The sequence below is a fragment of the Protomyces lactucae-debilis genome (assembly GCF_002105105.1).
Source record: "Protomyces lactucae-debilis strain 12-1054 chromosome Unknown BCR37scaffold_11, whole genome shotgun sequence".
NCBI lineage: Eukaryota > Fungi > Ascomycota > Taphrinomycetes > Taphrinales > Protomycetaceae > Protomyces > Protomyces lactucae-debilis.
The window spans coordinates 1-17,545 of NW_024468003.1; the positions used below are offsets into that span (position 1 = coordinate 1).

The 17,545-nt window shown below is 53.0% G+C and overlaps 9 protein-coding genes across 9 annotated transcripts; 3 read left to right on the forward strand and 6 right to left on the reverse strand.

Moving 5' to 3' along the window:
• Positions 1 to 925: 925 nt before the first annotated feature.
• On the reverse strand, positions 926 to 2,194 carry BCR37DRAFT_393191 (uncharacterized protein; the record flags this gene model as incomplete). Its single annotated transcript, XM_040871265.1, has 1 exon — positions 926 to 2,194. One exon carries the CDS (start codon positions 2,192 to 2,194, stop codon positions 926 to 928), a length of 1,269 nt encoding a protein of 422 aa, XP_040724687.1.
• BCR37DRAFT_40739 (uncharacterized protein) lies at positions 2,008 to 3,671 on the reverse strand. The gene has a single exon (XM_040872120.1). The coding sequence runs from the start codon at positions 3,514 to 3,516 to the stop codon at positions 2,464 to 2,466; it is 1,053 nt and encodes a 350-aa protein (XP_040724688.1). The 5' UTR covers positions 3,517 to 3,671; the 3' UTR covers positions 2,008 to 2,463.
• Positions 3,672 to 6,053: 2,382 nt separating this feature from the next.
• Positions 6,054 to 7,499, forward strand: BCR37DRAFT_341244 (armadillo-type protein; the record flags this gene model as incomplete). The annotated part of the gene is made up of 1 exon (XM_040867387.1): positions 6,054 to 7,499. A coding segment is annotated over one exon (1,446 nt), but the record flags the coding sequence as incomplete, so codon positions are not given.
• A 55-nt stretch (positions 7,500 to 7,554) lies between these two features.
• Positions 7,555 to 8,157, reverse strand: BCR37DRAFT_393194 (Longin-like domain-containing protein; the record flags this gene model as incomplete). The annotated part of the gene is made up of 1 exon (XM_040871266.1): positions 7,555 to 8,157. One exon carries the CDS (start codon positions 8,155 to 8,157, stop codon positions 7,555 to 7,557), a length of 603 nt encoding a protein of 200 aa, XP_040724690.1.
• A 181-nt stretch (positions 8,158 to 8,338) lies between these two features.
• BCR37DRAFT_393195 (uncharacterized protein) lies at positions 8,339 to 8,983 on the forward strand (the record flags this gene model as incomplete). The annotated part of the gene is made up of 1 exon (XM_040871267.1): positions 8,339 to 8,983. The coding sequence occupies one exon, from the start codon at positions 8,339 to 8,341 to the stop codon at positions 8,981 to 8,983; it is 645 nt and encodes a 214-aa protein (XP_040724691.1).
• A 378-nt stretch (positions 8,984 to 9,361) lies between these two features.
• Positions 9,362 to 10,570, reverse strand: BCR37DRAFT_393196 (uncharacterized protein; the record flags this gene model as incomplete). Its single annotated transcript, XM_040871268.1, has 1 exon — positions 9,362 to 10,570. The coding sequence occupies one exon, from the start codon at positions 10,568 to 10,570 to the stop codon at positions 9,362 to 9,364; it is 1,209 nt and encodes a 402-aa protein (XP_040724692.1).
• A 91-nt stretch (positions 10,571 to 10,661) lies between these two features.
• BCR37DRAFT_393197 (uncharacterized protein) lies at positions 10,662 to 11,554 on the reverse strand (the record flags this gene model as incomplete). The annotated part of the gene is made up of 2 exons (XM_040871269.1): positions 10,662 to 11,452; positions 11,494 to 11,554. 2 exons carry the CDS (start codon positions 11,552 to 11,554, stop codon positions 10,662 to 10,664), a joined length of 852 nt encoding a protein of 283 aa, XP_040724693.1.
• A 198-nt stretch (positions 11,555 to 11,752) lies between these two features.
• On the reverse strand, positions 11,753 to 14,365 carry BCR37DRAFT_404517 (uncharacterized protein; the record flags this gene model as incomplete). The annotated part of the gene is made up of 4 exons (XM_040872060.1): positions 11,753 to 13,171; positions 13,199 to 13,219; positions 13,356 to 14,219; positions 14,261 to 14,365. The coding sequence occupies 4 exons, from the start codon at positions 14,363 to 14,365 to the stop codon at positions 12,158 to 12,160; spliced, it is 2,004 nt and encodes a 667-aa protein (XP_040724694.1). The 3' UTR covers positions 11,753 to 12,157.
• Positions 14,216 to 17,430, forward strand: BCR37DRAFT_40371 (WD40-repeat-containing domain protein). The gene is made up of 2 exons (XM_040872022.1): positions 14,216 to 14,760; positions 14,800 to 17,430. The coding sequence occupies exons 1-2, from the start codon at positions 14,503 to 14,505 to the stop codon at positions 17,392 to 17,394; spliced, it is 2,853 nt and encodes a 950-aa protein (XP_040724695.1). The 5' UTR covers positions 14,216 to 14,502; the 3' UTR covers positions 17,395 to 17,430.
• The last annotated feature ends 115 nt before the right edge of the window (positions 17,431 to 17,545 follow it).

A 17,545-nucleotide genomic window follows, 5' to 3' on the forward strand; every position in this document is an offset into this window, starting at 1 on the left:
AGCTGAGCTTGGATGATGGCTGCCTGGACTGGACCAGTGCATGCGGCTAGCTGGCCGCGCAGTTCATTGATCTTACCTTTCGAGCCTTTCATGACTCGGGTGCAGTAGTGTTGTCGCTGGTGTACTCTGCACAGAGCGGTGTGTTGCTCTGAGGGGCAAAAGTGGGAGTCGTCGTCGTTAAGTACTCGCCCACAGTAGCCACCACATTTCTGTAGCCCATCAGGCAGAGTCGTAGCAGACAGATGCTCTTCAGGGCCCCTTCTGGACATCATTAGACCTCTACTCGACCATTTACCTCGAAACGGTATTTGAGGGTGTGGTGAAATACAGGTGCAAGCGGCGTCAAAAGAAGCTGCGAGGTCAATTGAAGGTCATAGAGAAGGATGGCAGTGTTCAATTCTTCATTAGATGTCTGCTACGGACGCTAGACGATGATGTGTGCTCGTAGTTCTTGTGCTGTGGTGTTCTTTTCTTGGTGGACTTTGGCAATCGACAAGAAGTGCAGACATCTCGCCCACGTCCTGTCTTCAGCACAAGCATTCGTCCCCTCCTGCTCGCGCACCATTACAAGAAGGTCTTGGCCGCAATGACACCGTAGAATATCACAGATTGCGCTTCTGAGATGTCGCAGTATCCTCGCGGTGTGAGGTGATGGAAGGAATGCGCGGGCTTCTTCGAGACCAAACTTTGTTGGCTCACGATCAAAACGCCTGCTCAACCCAGATTTTTGAAGAAGGATAGAACGAGTAGGACAGAAGATGGCGAGCAACTTTCACTTGACGTTGGAGGCAACTTTCTCTCAGCTTCCTTTATCTTTGAGTCGGCGCATGGTCGGCGGTCAAGATGGTGCAATATAGGGACTCCCGCCTCATCTCGCTTGCTCGATCAAATTGCTTACAAACTGCTTATTGATCGCGACTGTAACTCACAAATCGTCCGGGTAAAGCAAAGGGGCACGGGCCAGATGTCGCGCCTGTTCTCGGCCTGCGCGATAATTTTTGATCCAAAATTGTTCCCTCTTGTACAGCTTGCGTTCATCTTCAGTCATCTCATCCAGAAAGTCCCCCATGTCGGCAACATCGTCCACTGGGTCCTCCATCTTCACAGGAAGTTCACTGTCATAAAATATCCCAGTAGATGGTATGCCCTTTTGTATAGCTCTTCGCTCGGCAAATGCTGCCGCGAGCGCTGCTGCAAGCATGTCCATGGAGTCAATCTGAGCATAGCAAAACTCTGTTCGAGAGACCAAACGAAAGATGACCGCTTGCTGCATGTTGGTAAGAATGACAATCTGGTATGGTGCCTCTTGCTTGAGCTTATTGATGGCAAACAAATGAAACATACATTCGATCCACGCTCGCGATGCCACAGTCACACTGCTTCGAACAACTTTCAGAAAGCCATAGCCCTGATACTGTACCATGGAAGCCGGCAGTACGTGGAGGCCTTGCTCGACGACAACAAAGTCGCAGTAACCGATGATTTCATACTCGCGCTGATACTCAAAGGTCAAGTTGAGCTCGAGATCGCGCGCCGGACAATAGCTAATTGAGACAATTTCAAGCGCACAAAACCAGAGATAGAAAGCCCTCAAGCAGGCACTGGACGCCAAGTCTTCGTCTGGCCAAATGAAAGGCACTACCTTGTCTGGCAAAGCAGCGGCGCGAAGACTGCTCAGGTCGAGGCATTTTTCTTGTAATGAAGCACGAAAAAGCATAGCAACCTCTGTGGGAACCCTAGACGACTCTAGAAGTATGGGTAGAGCCTCATCTCTCGCACGTGCCTGCTGCAAAGCCAGAAGCCCGAAGCGTATATTTTGAACGTCTTCAATGAGTTTCAGAGATGTATCATGCCACGAACGATTACGATCGAGTGTTTGACTGTCCTGGCTGTCGCTCGGGCCGTGAAGACACTCGGTGGACGTGGTTGATTCATGTGCGACTGTTTCTGGAGGGGTTTTGGGCAAGTGGAATGCTGTTGACATCTCCTTTACAGTTCTTCGGGGAGCAACCTGCAATTCCTGAACTTGATCGCGAATCTGCCTGATGTCTTCGCCCAGGCGCTGGAACCAAGCTTGCATGTAAGATTCCTTCGCATCAAGAGTGGGCGGCAAGAGATTTGGTGATGCGCGAATAGTCTTGTCTTCAACATTCTTCATATCGTGCACACTGGAGGTGCCAGCAAATTCTGTCATCTGTCGTCAACTTCTGCGAGCAGGTCTGGCCGCCGCAAGGACCTCAGTTTCTGATGCCCTCCGCCTTCACCTGAACGACCTGCACTTCCTACAGCGCAAGCACTCAGCACTATTTGTAGTTTTGGATATCGTGAATCAGTCGCGTAGTTCTACACTTCACCAAAGCCATCGCGCAATTGCACAGTCACAAAGTGGGCCGGAACCACAAACAGAACGCTCACTTGCAACTATGTCGCCACACCAGCAGGGTAAGGATGTACTACGAAGGTTTATGTAGATACAGGGAAGTCGTAAAAGATGCCTGGTCCTTCGCCTCTTTCAAATTCTTGCATGGCAAGATGCATGCAGGCGATGAAATCCTTCGGATCATGGCACAGGTGAAACCTCCACGAATCCTTGCCCTCTTCCATCTTCAAGAAAGCTGCCGATGTCAAATCAGTCAGGATGACCAGCATATGCGGCGGACGTATGCGGGTGGTGTTTGCCGCCACGAGTTGGAGTCGTGCCTGGTCCATGTGCGCTGGCACAGGAACTCGCTCGCCAACAGCAGGGTTGTGGTAGAAGCAATTCTTTTTTAGCTCGATGAGGGCTCTTCCTCCAGAACCAGAGAGTAAGTAGTTCAGCTCTAGGTAGCGCTGAGGATAGGATACGAGCATCAGGTCAGGTCTTCCCTCAAACTTTTGAAGCTGTGTGCCGCCGCCGGCTTGAGGAATGGGCGCCACGTGATGCAGACGCACAGTACGTGCATCAAGGACAGAAACGCCAGGTAGGGCCAGTGCTCTCAGCCACTCGATCGCAGCCTGCATCTGCGTCACCTCAGAGTCCGTGCTCCAGACAAAGGGAAGAGGCGTGGGGATTGCAAGCTTGTATTCGTCATTCAGCACGAGCTGCATGGGCACTTGCTCGGTTCCAGCGAACACAAGCAACAGCAATTCTGCTGGAGCCTTTGTGAACGCTATAGTAGGTCCGGGTGCAAGCTGTAGCGATTTGACTGTGCCAGCCAAGTTGAGGATGTTGGCATTCAACAGCTCAACCTGCGCCGTCAATGCTTGCAGCCGAGCGTCCGTCTGGCCCAGGTGAAGCTTGACATGGTCCAATTGCCCTTGCAAGGCCTTGAACGCCTGCTTGGTGATGACCACCTCTTCGGCCGACATAGGTGTCGTCAATGGTGAAGAACAATACAGAGCGGTGTGTTGCTCTGAGGGGCAAAAGTGGGAGTCGTCGTCGTTAAGTACTCGCCCACAGTAGCCACCACATTTCTGTAGCTCATCAGGCAGAGTCGTAGCAGGCAGATGCTCTTCAGGGTCTCTTCTGGACATCATTAGACCTGTACTTGTCCATTTACCTCGAAACTGACTTTGAGGGTGTGGTGAAATACAGGTGCAAGCGGCGTCAAAAGAAGAGGCAAGGTCAATTGATGGTCATGGAGAAGGATGGCAGTGTTAGATTTTTGATTAGATGTCCGCTACGGACGCTAGACGATGATGTGTGCTCATAGTTCTTGTGGTGTGGTGTTCTTTTTTGGTGAACTTTGTCAATTGACATGAAGCAGGCACGCTTGACTGTACAATTGGCTGTTGAGCTGCAGATGGTTGATGCCGTGTCTGAACTGTGCAGCTGCAGTAGCACAAGTCAGCCGCCTATCATTGAAGAGCAATGTCTGCAGAAGCCGTGCTCCGCGATGCAAGTCCCTGTGTCTGTCGCAGTCATTGCGAGGGCAACAGAGATTGAGCTAGCGGTGGCGTTCGAGGTGGAGATCAAGCCTGCGGTGGTCGATGGCAAAGACGTCGATGAAAGCAGGACTAGCTGGCAGGCTAGGCTGATCAAGCGGCGGCGTTGCATGAACAAAAACGGCGTTTCAGACAGAGCTTAGGATGCTGGCGCCGAGAGAGACTCCAGGTAGCTTCCAGGCGAGACTCATTGCCAAACTGAGCTTGCAAAACTGAGCTAAGACCATGCGCTGGACGTCGGCGGTTGGTTTAGCAAAGACGGAAGAAGCGTAAACATGAAAAGTAGACGGTCGTACAAGTGATGACTGAGCAATCAAACGCACTTGACGTCAGCGTTGCTGAGGCTGCCGCGCCAACGATGGAGCTTCTGCTGCAAGGACTCTTGCTGCGCTGCAAGCGAGACGTGACGGACGAGCCATTGCACGAGTAGTAAAAGCCATAAGACGTCCACAATTCGAAGCATCTTGCTCAGAGATTGTCTTGCCAATCTGTGATGCAGAGCGCCTGTTGCTTGGAGATTGCTGCAGGAGTCGCTTGTCATGCTGAGCACGGCCGCCATGTCAATAAGCCAATTGCCGTTCTTGTACAGGCTGGAGCCAAAGATGAACATTGCGACGCCTTACTCCGCCAAAGCCAAGTGCTTCATATCAATCAACAGAGTAGCCATGGATGCACCAGAAACCTCGCAGTGATGAAGTGCTACCGGTGCGACAGCGATTAAGATGCTGACAGTCAGTGGAACTCTTGGATTCTGCACAAATTGCACAGTCAAGTCCTAGTCCATAGAGATCTTGCCGCATCGCAACGCCAGTAGCATAAGATGAAGTGATTGAAGGGCAAGGCAGTCAATGGTCATCTTGACTTGCCAAGCAGTAGGAAATTGGTCAAAGATCTGCAACCTGTCGACTTGAGAGCCATCGCCCAACTTCTCCTATCAGAAACATGCCTTGCGATGCTAGATCACCTTTTACTGCATTCGAAAGACTGTTCTGGCGGGTATGCGGCGGATGTGTGGGATGCTGGATAGTTGTTAATTCGACTGGCAGCCTTCTGCGGATTTCCAGCGACAGATTGAATAGCCATAAGAGATAAACAGCATCAGTGCACATAATGCATGTCAAGTCCATCCAAATGCCCCTTGCAAGGCCTTGAACGCCTGCTTGGTGATGACCACCTCTTCGGCCGCCATAGGTGTCGTCAATGGTGAAGAAGCCATATTGAAAAGGATGGTTGTTGAATTGTGATATGATGTGGAGAGTGGTTGTTGGGGTGTGCAGTGCGGCAGGCCCTGTGAGAGCTTTTTCAGGATACTGAGAGAAGCAGCAGGAGGGTGACCACGACATACGACAGAATGTAGCTAGCAGCGTGTGATCAAACAGGCCTAGGTTGCCACTGTCGAGACTTGACGTTGCAGAAGTTTCAACTTGCTTGACTTGCATATTCATTTGAGGAGATCGTCTTGTGGACAGCTGCAACATGATGTAGTCTCTGCAAAGCCGTACATTGCCAGGCTCACTGTCACTTTTGACGTGGATGTGTACTCTGCTGGGCGTGGTTGTCTGGATCTGGTCGCACGCCGCAATTTTGCAACGACTAAGACGTTGACAAGACTTTACGGTGTGCGACAACGGGTATTCATGGCTAAGCTCAAGCTGCCCAAGGCGCTGCAGCAGGAGCTCGGCGTACAGTCCAGGCGCAGGCCGCAGCGCGCTCAAGGCCAAGAGCCGCGCAAAAAACGCAAGCTATACCAGCCAGCCGAGTCAGATGAAAAGCCGACAGAGGTAGTGCCGCTACAGGCGCGCAAGCAGGAGCGGCCGCGTACACACGAAGAGGTCTTGATGGAACAAGATGATCGCGAAATTGATTACTGGGAGGCGAAGCTCGGAAACAGCGGCGCGGCAGGAGACGACCAGGACGGACTCGATGACTTGTTTGACGGTCTTGACTGGCCCCGGGGAGAAAGCCTGCTCGAGTATGAGACCGACGCAAGTTCTCAGGTTGAGGCGGCGACTGAGGAAGATGTGGAAGACGAGACCAATGGGATCTCTGCAGATGATGTTGCGCAGGCGCCTGCCATACCGCGGCCATCCATCTACGAACCAGCAATCGCAAGCACGATAACTTCTGCTTACATCCCACCTGCGTTACGCAAAGTACAAGGCAATTCTCAGCTTGATAGGCAGCTAAAAGGTCATCTCAATCGTCTTTCCGCAGCCAACATCGCCACAACTTACACGGAGCTCGAGCATATCTACGCTGCCAACCCTCGTGGCCAGGTCAATGCATCACTTGCAACATTGATACAATCCATCGTGGCTGGAAAGCACCCAGAAGCTTTTGTTGTGCAGTACGCAGCGCTCGTCGCTGCCTTGTTCAAGACGCATGGCACGGAATTTGCTGCCTCCATGGTTCAATCGCTGGTGGAGAGCATCGACAAGGGCAAGGATCTCTTGCCACTCTTGGTGGAGCTCTACAATTTTGATGTTGTTGGGGCAAACCTCATCTACGATTTCGTCCGAGAAGCGCTGACGTCGCTCACGGAGGAGCACGTTGAAGCGCTATTGCTCATTGTCAAGTCGTGCGGCTCATCCCTACGAAGTGATGATCCAAGTGCTCTTCGTGATATCCTTGCGCTGCTGCAAGAACAAGTCAGCAAAACCTCGCACGTTTCTGCCCGAACGCAGTTTATGATCGACACGCTCATCAACCTCAAAAACAACAAGGTGCCACAGGACGGAGCGACCATCAAAGACCTTCGTACCAGGCTGCGCAAGTTCATTGGCAACCTGGACAGCAAAACGGGCTCAGCGCCGGAAGCCTTGCGTGTCTCGCTCGATGATATTCGGCATGTCGACACGCGCGGTAAGTGGTGGCTTGTTGGTGCGAGCTGGGCAGGAGAGACACCAAAGACTAGAGCCTCAGTGGAACAAGAGCCAGTGTCGCAAGAGTTGCAAACGCTAGCCAAAGCATATCGCCTCACACACCCCATCCGCAAGCAAATCTTCATTACCATTTTGTCGAGTGGCGACTACCTTGAGTGCATCACAAATTTGCTGTCCCTCAGATTGAAAAAGTCTCAGGAAGCTGAAATCTCGCGTGTGCTCGTGATGCTTGTTGGCGGCGAAGAGCGCTTCAACCCTTACTATCTGTACATTGCCAAAGGACTTGTTGAGCGGCATGGCATGCGCATTTCCCTGCAATTCTGTTTGTGGGACCTCTTTCGTGAGTTGGGCGAGGAGGAGACTCAGATCGGAGCAGCAGGACATCGGGAAGAGGTGAGCATGCGCAAGATTGTCAATTGCGCCAAGTTTTACGGCGGCCTGATTGCTCATGGAGCGTTGCCACTCACTGTACTCAAGATGCTCACCTTTTCAAGACTACAAGCGCAGACGAAGTTACTGCTCAACATCTTGTTCAGCGAGATCTTCATCAAGGTGGATGACAAAGGACTCATCGGCATATTTCAACGGATACAAACCGCGGAGCACAAGGCGCTGCGGGACGGTGTAGACTGGTTCTTGCGCAAACAAGTTTCCAAGGCAATCATGGTACCAAAGGGAGAGACACAAAAGGTCAAGGATGGTGTAGAGCTTGCTAGAACACTACTGGCATCATCATAGCATGCGTGCGCTAGCCTCGTAAAATCCGGTCTGCCAGCTCCTTCTTTGCCATTTGGTACGCATTCAAGAGGCCCTTCTCTGAAAAGTCGAGAGGCACTCCGCCTTCCATGCCCGTCGGCGCGCGTGTGACGCGTGTGGAGATTGTCACTGGGTCCGTCTCCAAGATGACGCCGTCGTCGCAAATCTCATCTACTGTGATCGCCAGCAAGTCGTACTGTTCTTGGAGGACACGCTTGTCAATGCTAACGCGTAAAAGCAGCTCAAGTGACTCTCGCAGGGCAAGTACCACAGCATAAATCATGAGCTCATTCTCGTCGCCGTTGCCAATCACATACATGACCAAGTCTGCAGATGACTTGTAGCATACCACCCGTCCGTCAAACAAGACAACATCTGCATTTTGCTTCTGCGTCTTTTTGAAGAGAGCCTTCTCAAAGGTCTTTTGCGTTGTGACGTTGTGCGCCAGCGCGGTCGAGCTGTGTGCTGTCGTGGTGCCGGTTACGGTACTGGTCGCATTGTTGCTGTGCGGCGGGGAAAAGTAGCGAGCAAAGATACGTTGTCCTGTGTTATCGAGGATGACGATGCCTTGGACCGCGTAGAGGGTCAGATTCATGGCTATGTGGCCTGCTGAGATGCGGTGTGTCTGGTGCTTTGGTGTCTGTCTGGTTGCGCCGCGCTGTTTTGTCGTCGCCAGCGAAAGTCGCCAGCAGAAGGCCACCAGCAGCTTAGACGACTTTCCTGCTTCATCAGCTCTGCTCTGCTCTGCTCTGCTCTCTCCGGCCATAGCTGCTCGTATGCTCAAAAGACAAGTGAGATGCTTCTCCTCGCTCAAGTCGGTGGGCTACCCGCGCACTCGGCCTTTTGCCAGGCCGCTGCAAGCGCCCATAGAGTCTACTACAGAGACTGGCCCAGTACCTACAGAGACCAAGACTGTGCCCTGGTTCATGCAGTACAACAAGCAATTTGATCATGCATCGCCAGCACGTCAAGCTCCCATTCCTGCTGTGCCGGCGAGCGCGCCACCCATCTTGTCGCCATTGCTGACGTACCTTGTGCAAGACTTGATCTTGCAAGACATCAAATTGCTCGACTTGCGTCAGCGCGAGAATCCCTGGGGAGATGATTGTATGATGATCTTGTGCACGGCTCAGTCAGAAAGACAGCTCCGTTCTTCTGCCGAATCTCTAAAGGGCTATCTACGGAAACATGGCGGTGCACCACGCATTGAGGGGCTCGTTAATTGGGAAAACACAAAGGTCAAGCGCCGCAGACGCAGAAAGATGCTAGGAAAAGCAAGCTACCAAGTGGACGACGATCGTCTGCGCTGGATCTTCATCGATGCGGGCAAATCGGGCCTCATCCTGCAGCTCTTTACTGAGCAAGGGCGAGATGAAATCCAGCTTGAAGAGCTCTGGCAGAAGCGCGTCCATGCTGATTAGTCCAAGTCGTGTGTGAAGCGGCCTGCATACCGGCCCTCTCTACTGGCGCAAAGGATCTCGCATTGACAAACGCTTCAATCATGCGTCTGTGGCCACCAGACAAGTCTCGGCCACAGTCACCATCTGCTCTCAACGTCTCGAGTGCCTTGTCATAATCTCATGCTTCGTGACGAGATCATTGTACTCACCTTTTTTGTTGGTGAGCATTGCCAGGTCACCCACACTGCCTTTGCGATGAACTGCTTATTCATCGCATCGCATCAAGTCAATGTTTGATGTGGACATGCAGCGATCATGATCGAGCTGATATGAATCAGTACTGATCGAGATGAAGACTAGCTGCATGATCTCTGGCAGAAGCGCGTCCATGCGACTAGATCAAGTGGTCTGTGAAGCGACCTGCATGCTGCCGTCCGCTACTCTCGCAAAGGGTCCTGCATTGACAAACGCTTCAATCTTGCGTCTGTGGCCACCAGACAAGTCTCGGCCGCAGCCATCATCTGCTCTTAATGTCTCGAGAGCCTTGCTCATAATCTCATGCTTCGTCACGATATCATGATACTCGCCCTTCCCGTTCGTGAGCAAGGCCAGGACACCTTCGCTGCCACACAACAATGCCACGCCTTGTTGCCACGTTGCGAGTTGGTGACAGTGGTAGTAGCTCACCTTACGCGGTGCCTCAAAGGTACTAGACAGCCCTGCCAAGAGCTGTAGGAGATAGTCCCCGGGACACTTTTCCTCCAAAATGCGCGTCTTCCAAGCGTTTGTTGGACTGCGCTCGAGCAGCATGCCAAGGCTAGCAATGTATGGATTGCCAATCCTTGCTGGTAAGATATCCCAAACGCCGTCAGGAATCGTCGAGAATAAGGTAGCCAAGCATTGCAGCGTTTTGTCACGGATTGTCTCGTTTGCTGATGCAAGTCTGTCGCGGAGCAGATCCAGCAGTCTGTAGTTGCTCGAAAGTGCCACGCAATCGGATCCCGGCAGCTTGGCAATCAGACGCAGGACCTCGACGCAGAGCAATTCATCCTCGATCGAGTCGTGCGAGACCAGGCCTTGATCAACTAGACATGCTAGAAACCATTGTGATTGCTCATCATAGTGTTGGCGTAGAATGGCACGGAGCGTGCACAAGCCATGTCCAGTCTCTGTCTCAAGTTGAGAGAGTGTCGATATGGACTGTATCAATCCAACAAGGTACAGCACATCATCGCCAGATTCGTCTCTCCTGGACATGATCCTAATCGCATCCTTGATGGCATCATGCTTGACAACTTTGTATGCACATATCAGCAAATCCAAGAGCTTCAGCTGCACATGATGGCGCTCTCTGCCGGCTTCAAATGCCTGTGGTACACTCTGAAGCAAAGTCACATTGCCTAGGGCAGCTTGTATTTCTTCCGACTTGGCCACACCATCAAGCAGGAGTTCTTTGGCGGCTAAAGTGACAGAAGCCTCGCTTGGTCCTGCATATGCATGGAGCAGCGTTGGCAGAAGATGTACGAGCGTTGCATACAGATTCCTCTCTGGTAATGCTTCCAGCAGAGCATGCACGAGCTCGAGCGTCTCGATTTTTGATGTGGACATGTCGTTCAGGAACAGGAAGGTCAAAGAGATGCCATCAAACTAAGCTACCTACCTGCACACACACGCTTCAGAAAACCTAGGCTATTACAATTCAAACATTGATCTCCATGCTACCTCGAGAAGAAATCTGGCTTCTGTAGTCTGGAAGTGTCCAGTCGCCGCCGTCGTACTCAGGCAACGTTGTCTGTGAATTGGTCGTGTTGACCGTGTTGATGCTTGCGATACTGCCGCGTCGTCGTCTTTGCTGTTGCTGCGACAGGAGTGTAGCGGTTTGTATGATCGAACCGCCAGGACGTCGCGGGTACGTAGAGTGTGCATTACCGCGCGTGTTGCTGTCCGTCAAAACCATGGCACTCCAGTATGCGGATGTATCGCCAAAGTCTGGGTCGTGCAACATACTCGCGAGTCCAGTACCCACTCGAGAACGCGGTGGACGATGCGGGGCAGGTCGGCGACGCTGGGCCAAACTCGTACTTGATGCGGTGGAGCCCAGTTGCATGGCGCGATACACATCAGTCAAGATGGCGACGCGCTCCTGTGTAGAGGTCATCTCACCGCTCGCCAGATACTCTGACCAGTCATTCAGTGTACGTGGAGACCTGTCGCCGGCAGGACGCGAGGCGGCGCTGTGACGGGTGGGTGTCCGCACTGACGGGCGATCCAAGACAGATCGTACAGTCGGCCGGTCGCGATGATGCTCTTCCAGTAGGAGCCGCGATGCTGAGCGATTCCACGTCCGCGGATTTGCAGCGTCAAATACGGGCTGCGGAGCAGGCGCGGGTGTAGTCGCCTGGCGCACATGGGTAGGTCGCGCGGGTGCTGTGTCGTGTGCGCCGGTCTCTGCTTGCGCTGGCGTTGTCGCATTGGAGCGCGGTGTGTAGTCTAGCCTGTCAGCATGGTCTGGTACTGGATTGATGGCGTACAGTGCCAGGAATGGGCGTGTGCTGCATCGAAGGCGCGGGGTCTGTTGGACGAGGCTGCCATGGCTTATATATGTATATGCTCCGTTGTGTGATGCGCTGGACAACGATACACAAGGAGCAGGCAAGGCAAGTAGGCCCTTTGGCTGCTGATGCGCCTGGCTACACACTGGCTGTCTGAGAGGAGAGGCCTTTGCTGGTGGTTGGTGTTTGGTTGTGTCTGTGCTTTCGTCGTCTCCGTACAAGCTCACACAAAAGGAAGAAGAGAAGGAAGAGAGGACTTGCTATGGGAGAAGTATGTACGCGATGACCCCCGTCGCCCTTGTAGCTGGATCAAGGACAGAAGGTTGGTAAGCCGAAAGCACGCTCTATGAGCCGGGAACGCCCATGCTTGCCACTGAAGGGCAGAAGCAGGGAACATGTCGCACGTAGTACGAAGCCCAAAGTAAAAAATATATTCTTTCTAAGCAGGCCCAGGACGCTTACCGGTGAGGGCAGCCATCCTGGGTACCTGTTCAAAGAGGATAAGTTTCCTACTGATGATATGTTGGGGGGCAAGAGGGCGAGAGGGCGAGCTGCTCGCTATAAAGAGGAAAAAAGTGGAAACACTCTCACGCTCAAGACTCAGGCTGTAGCAGCATACTGAGCATAGTAGCAGGACTGCACTCTACTTCTGCCGTCGCTGCTTGATCCGCTCCTGGGCAGCAAGGAACTCCGCCTCCGTAGGCTCACTGCTCGCTTCTCCCGCACTGCGCTTCTTCTTCTTCTTTGGCGTACCATACTTCTCCTCGTAGTGCTTCGCGAGTGCAGCAGCTCCAGCCTCATCCATCTTGGCCAGTGTGTTGTTCTGCCTAGACCGAATCAGTGTTCCAAGCTCGCCCTCAGTCATCGTCGCAGGATTGCTCTTGTCCTTCGACTTGAGCTTGGCCAGCAGCTTCTCGGCCTGGGCAGCCTCCTTTTCTGCTTTGCGGATCCGCGAGGCCTTTTGCTCCTTCGTCTCGTCATACGCTGGGTATCTCTTCTCTCCTTTGGCAATCGCCTCATCAATATACCTTCTGAAGCGTGTCTCATCATCATCCCCAAGCATTTGAGAGAGCATCACCTGCTCAAACAGGCGCGTCCAGTCGCCCTTGGCCTTTTTGTATGCAGCCACCACATCTCTGCGCTCTTCTTCCGAGTTTTGGTATTCCTTCTTGACTTGCTCAATGACGCCTTCGTCAATGACCACTTTATATTGCTGCGTCATGAATGCATCCCAGTCAAAGTCGCCGCCTTCGCCATCAGTTCGGCCGGTCGTGTCGTAGAGCTTTCGCTTCTTATCATCAGACAGAATCGCATAAGCCCATGCAATCTCTTTGAACTTGACATCTGCCTCTTCGCGCTCAGCAGCAGGTACTTTGTCTGGGTGTGTCTTGAGTGCTAGTTTCCGGTAGGCAGATCGGACGTCCTTCTCAGTCGCCTTGCTGTCTACGGCCAAGATGGTGTACGGATTCCGAGAGTCGGTGCCTTCGTCTTCATCGCCCTCGGCCTCCTCATCCTCTTCCTCGTCGTCGTCTCCATCCTCCGATACTGCGCCGGGTGACATGTCGCCAGAGTGAACAGATTCCTCCTCAGACCCGTCCTCCGGGAGTTCCAAAAGCGGCTCCTCAGTGGGTTTTGAGCGTGATGAGCGGCCCATACGCTGCGTAACAGTGATAGATTATCTTACTCTTGTGAGCTGAGGCAGATGCTGCTCAGGTATCAAGTGCGTTGGTCTGGTCGCGTCGAGGAGTAGGACTTCAGATGGCGTCCAAGTCAACCTTGAACTTGAAGCTTCTTCAGCTTGTTACTCTACGCATGAAGCTACATGAGTACATTTATCCAACCTCCCGCTCTGTGCCCAGCTCCTGCATCACCTCCCGCACTTGCTGCTTGCTGATCTTTGCAAAGCCAAGGCCCTTGACCTGCTCCCAGACATCCTTGACACGAACAGTTTCGATGCCGTTCGCTGCAAACTGCTCTAGCACACTCGCAATAACAGGCCCTAGATTCCACAGCCCAACAGTGCAAAATGTGCGTCGAGCAACTTGCGACATGACAATTAAACCGTCATCGACGAGTTCTGCGGCACAAGTATTAAGGATCCTCTGCGACTCATCTGATGTAGCCTTGTATCGCTGATGTGCAACTGCCTTGGCCGCATCCATGAGGCGCACATCCCTCGAGAGGTCGCCCAGAGTGAAGACTTGAACATTCCACTTCTGAAGGTATTGCATGAGTTGCCGCTTGAGCATGCGCACATTCTGGGCCGCAAGGTCAAGTGCAGCAACATCGACCACTTCAGCCTTCTTCTCTTCCTCCTTGATGAGTACGCGTTCGTGATGCCGCATTGCCTGAGGTAGCTTCTTTTTGATGTCTGGCTGCCAAGGTATATCAAGCACTCGACGACGGACATCATTACGCTCTTGCCAGGCGACAAACTCTGCAGCTGGATCACGCAGAACTTGCACCTTGTCCACCTTGAAGGAGTGCTGTTCAAAGTTGGTTTGCAATGTGCCTTTCACCTTGACAAGCGTGCCAATATCGATACTCTTGGGGCCTGCAGCAATAACGACAGAGGAATATACCTCATCACGCAGCTTTGCAGAAATAACTGCACCGCTGCCGTCGTCAAGTTCGAGCTCTCCATAAGCAATGTTGCGTTCGTGACCGGTCAGCTTGACTTCTGCTGCCACAACCACGGCCACGAGCTGTATCCATTTGACAGGGTGGTTCTTGTAGAACCGCACACCGGTTGACTCATAGCCCTGTACTGTCTTGAGCTTGTAGAGATCAGCAATGAATAGTTTGACCCAGGATGTATAAGTCGGGGAGAGATCGTAGTAGCAGGGGTCATGATACTCGAAGCTTTGCATAGATCATGCCCGGCTCCTTCTGCAGCCTGTCTAGCTCTATAAAATGAGTCACTACCCAGCAGCTCTGATGTCCACAGGCTCAACTCTGTCAACTTTGGCTCGTCGTTGTTGACTTGAGATGACGCCGGGCGACGACTCCGCAAACCACAACGAGCAGCTGCAGCATCACCCACACTTCCCAGGAACTTGCATCCGCGTACTGCTCACCGGCAACAAAGGGCCAAGAGCGGCTCTTACTCCGGCAAGTTTTGCTCAAATGAGCAGACTCCTGGTCCGCTACACAATCCCACTCACAGAGTCGGAGGCTGCAGGTCACAGATTGGGCGTCAACGCGCTCGCTGTCGACCCCACAGGCAGTGGCACACTCTACAGCGCTGTAAGCATACTTCATGTATTCTTTCCTTACTGACGACAGGGCCGCGACGGTGTGATTGCAGCATGGGACCTGAGTATGAGCACGAGTCGGTGTGCCAACAAGTTCAACGACTCTGAATTCGAGTATCAGGTGGATCAAATACATGGCCCAAGCAGAATGAAGACGTCCATACAGGCAGATACCAACTGGATCAACCAAATGTCCATCTCAGCCGACTATCAGACTGTATACACCTGCTCAAGCGACACACTCGTCAAGGCTTGGCGCCCAAATTCAGCGCAACAGGACAAAGCCGTCACCCTCGGCTCACATGGAGACTATGTTAAATGTCTGACGGTGCCAAAGTTCACCACAGATTGGATCGCAACAGGCGGTCTCGACAGGGACATCGTCCTTTGGGATACAGCAGGAACTGGGGAGCGCATGCGCATCAATGAGCACAGCGTCGATGGCGGTATGAAACAAAGTGTCTATGCCCTGGCCGCTGGACCCAACATGCTTTGCAGTGGTGGCATTGAAAAGGTCATTCGCTTGTGGGATACGCGCAGCGCCCAGCGCATCACGAAGTTCGTGGGCCACACAGATAATGTGCGAGCCATCTTGTGCTCAGACGACGGCAAGACGTTTGTTTCGGCATCGTCAGACTCGACCATCAAGATTTGGGATTCAACAGCCGGCCGTTGCTTACACACCATGACTTTTCACTCGGATCCCATCTGGGCACTACACAGCGAGCATCCTGACCTCGCCGTGTTTTACGCAGGAGATCGCTCGGGTATTGTGTCAAAGACAGATTTGCGTCATGTCGGTGGCGACAAGACGGAGTCCATTGCTTTGCTCAAAGAGTCTTCCAGCATCAACAGTCTTGCATTGCTGGGCGATCACCTCTTTACTGCAACGGCATCGAGCAGCATCAACCGCTGGCGAGACACAGAGACCATGCCGACAGACCCTTTCGATGATCCAGAGAATCTACAAGCTTCATTGTCAAGGATGGAGACGCAAAATTCGTCCATTTCAAGATCAAAGCTCTCAGTCAATGGTGCAACACGCCGAGTCTCCACCTTTTCAGCAGCGTCAGTCGTCAGTCTTGGTCTTGACTCTGAGCGGAGAGCATCAGTGGAGAGCTTGGAACCAAAGAGAGAGGCTCCAGAAGCGACCATACAGGGACAAGCCGGCCTCATTGCTCACGTCATGCTGAGCGATCGCATTCATGTGCTGACCCGGGACACAGCCGGTGTTGTTAGTCTTTGGAATATTGCACAATGTCAAAAAGTCAAGGACTACGGTAAAGTGGACATTGAGCATGTCGAGGACACGCTACAAAGCCCGTTGGCTATTCCTAGCTGGTGTTCAGTCAACACACGCGTGGGTGCACTGACGGTTGAAATGGATCCCCGGAATTTACTTGACGCAGAGACCTACTTTGACACTGTGCTGGACAAAAAGGCGCTTGACTTTGATACGCGCAACAGGCGGTTCAATCTTGGCAAGTGGATGTTGAATGGACTCTTCAAAGGCCTCATCGATGCAGAACTCTTGCGCGACTCTGTCGAGTGCTCACGATTGCGCAAACGCCGGCCTTCAAAGCTCGATCTCGGTGATTTGACCATGAATGGTGGTGGCCTAGAGACACCAAGACCCAGTGCTGGTGGAACACGCAGCGCCATGATGCAGACGCCTGGCAGTTCGGTTGGTTTGGCAACGCCGATGCCCACTTACAATGCCAAGCCAGGTCATACTCGGCAGAGCTCTCAAGAGCCAACAACGCCGGTCGCAGGCGATTACTTTGCCGACTCTCACGGCAAGGACAAGAATGAGAAGGACGGCAGTGAGCCAACCACTCCTGGCGGCATGAAGACGCCTGGTGGTGGATCCTTCATGAAGGGAATGAAGTGGATGCGGGGTAATAAGACTGCCAAGTCGCCTGCCGCTGACAAGGTGACACCGAAGGATGCTGTGACGCCAGCTGCAGTCTTGAAGTCTGCCCCGGCGGATTTGCCGCCCACCAATTTCAAGGAGGTGGTCGAGCGTCAACGGAAGCACTTTGTCGAAGAAGAAAAGGATGGTGGTTCACGCAAGACGTGGATCGTACCGCTTGACCCGATGCCGCCGCTCATTGTACCAAAGCAGGTGGAGCTTGGTATTGCAGACTTCAAGCCTGGTGAAGGCGAGGCAAAGGACATCTATCGCGGTTCGGTCGGGGGTCTCACCTCTGAGCTGTCCAAGGTCTCTTCCATCCTTCCTGCTTGGCTCGCTCAGGTCTTACTCTTGAATGAGATGCCACCTGCCATGCACAATCTCGAGCAAGCCAAGCTCTACTTTTGCTTTGCGCCATTACCTGGCAGCAAGCTGGGCGATCCCTTCAATCAGCCCGACAATGTTATGCGTCTGGGAGCCGCTCGCAGTCTTCGTGTGCGCAAGGCCTTGACCTACATCTCGCAGCGGCTAGAGTCCTCTGTGGTGGAGCAAGAAGGTAAAGGCGGCAACGAGGAGGACTGGCTCGAGATCCGGGTGAACGGCACTGCCGTGGACCCTGACTGGACGCTGCTGATGGTGCGGCGGCATCTATGGAAGCAAGGCGGCGACATGCGGCTCGAGTACCAGCTGAAGAGTGAGGCGGCGACGTCGTAGAAGTGATATTTAAGCTTTTGTACAGATACACCACCACCAACACTCGGCCAAGAGGAGCAGGCGCCGATGCGGGGCGATGCAGAGTGGGACATACAGCTGCCGACCCTGGCGAAGAGTCTGCCGAGCTTGCCTACCATCGACCATCATTTGC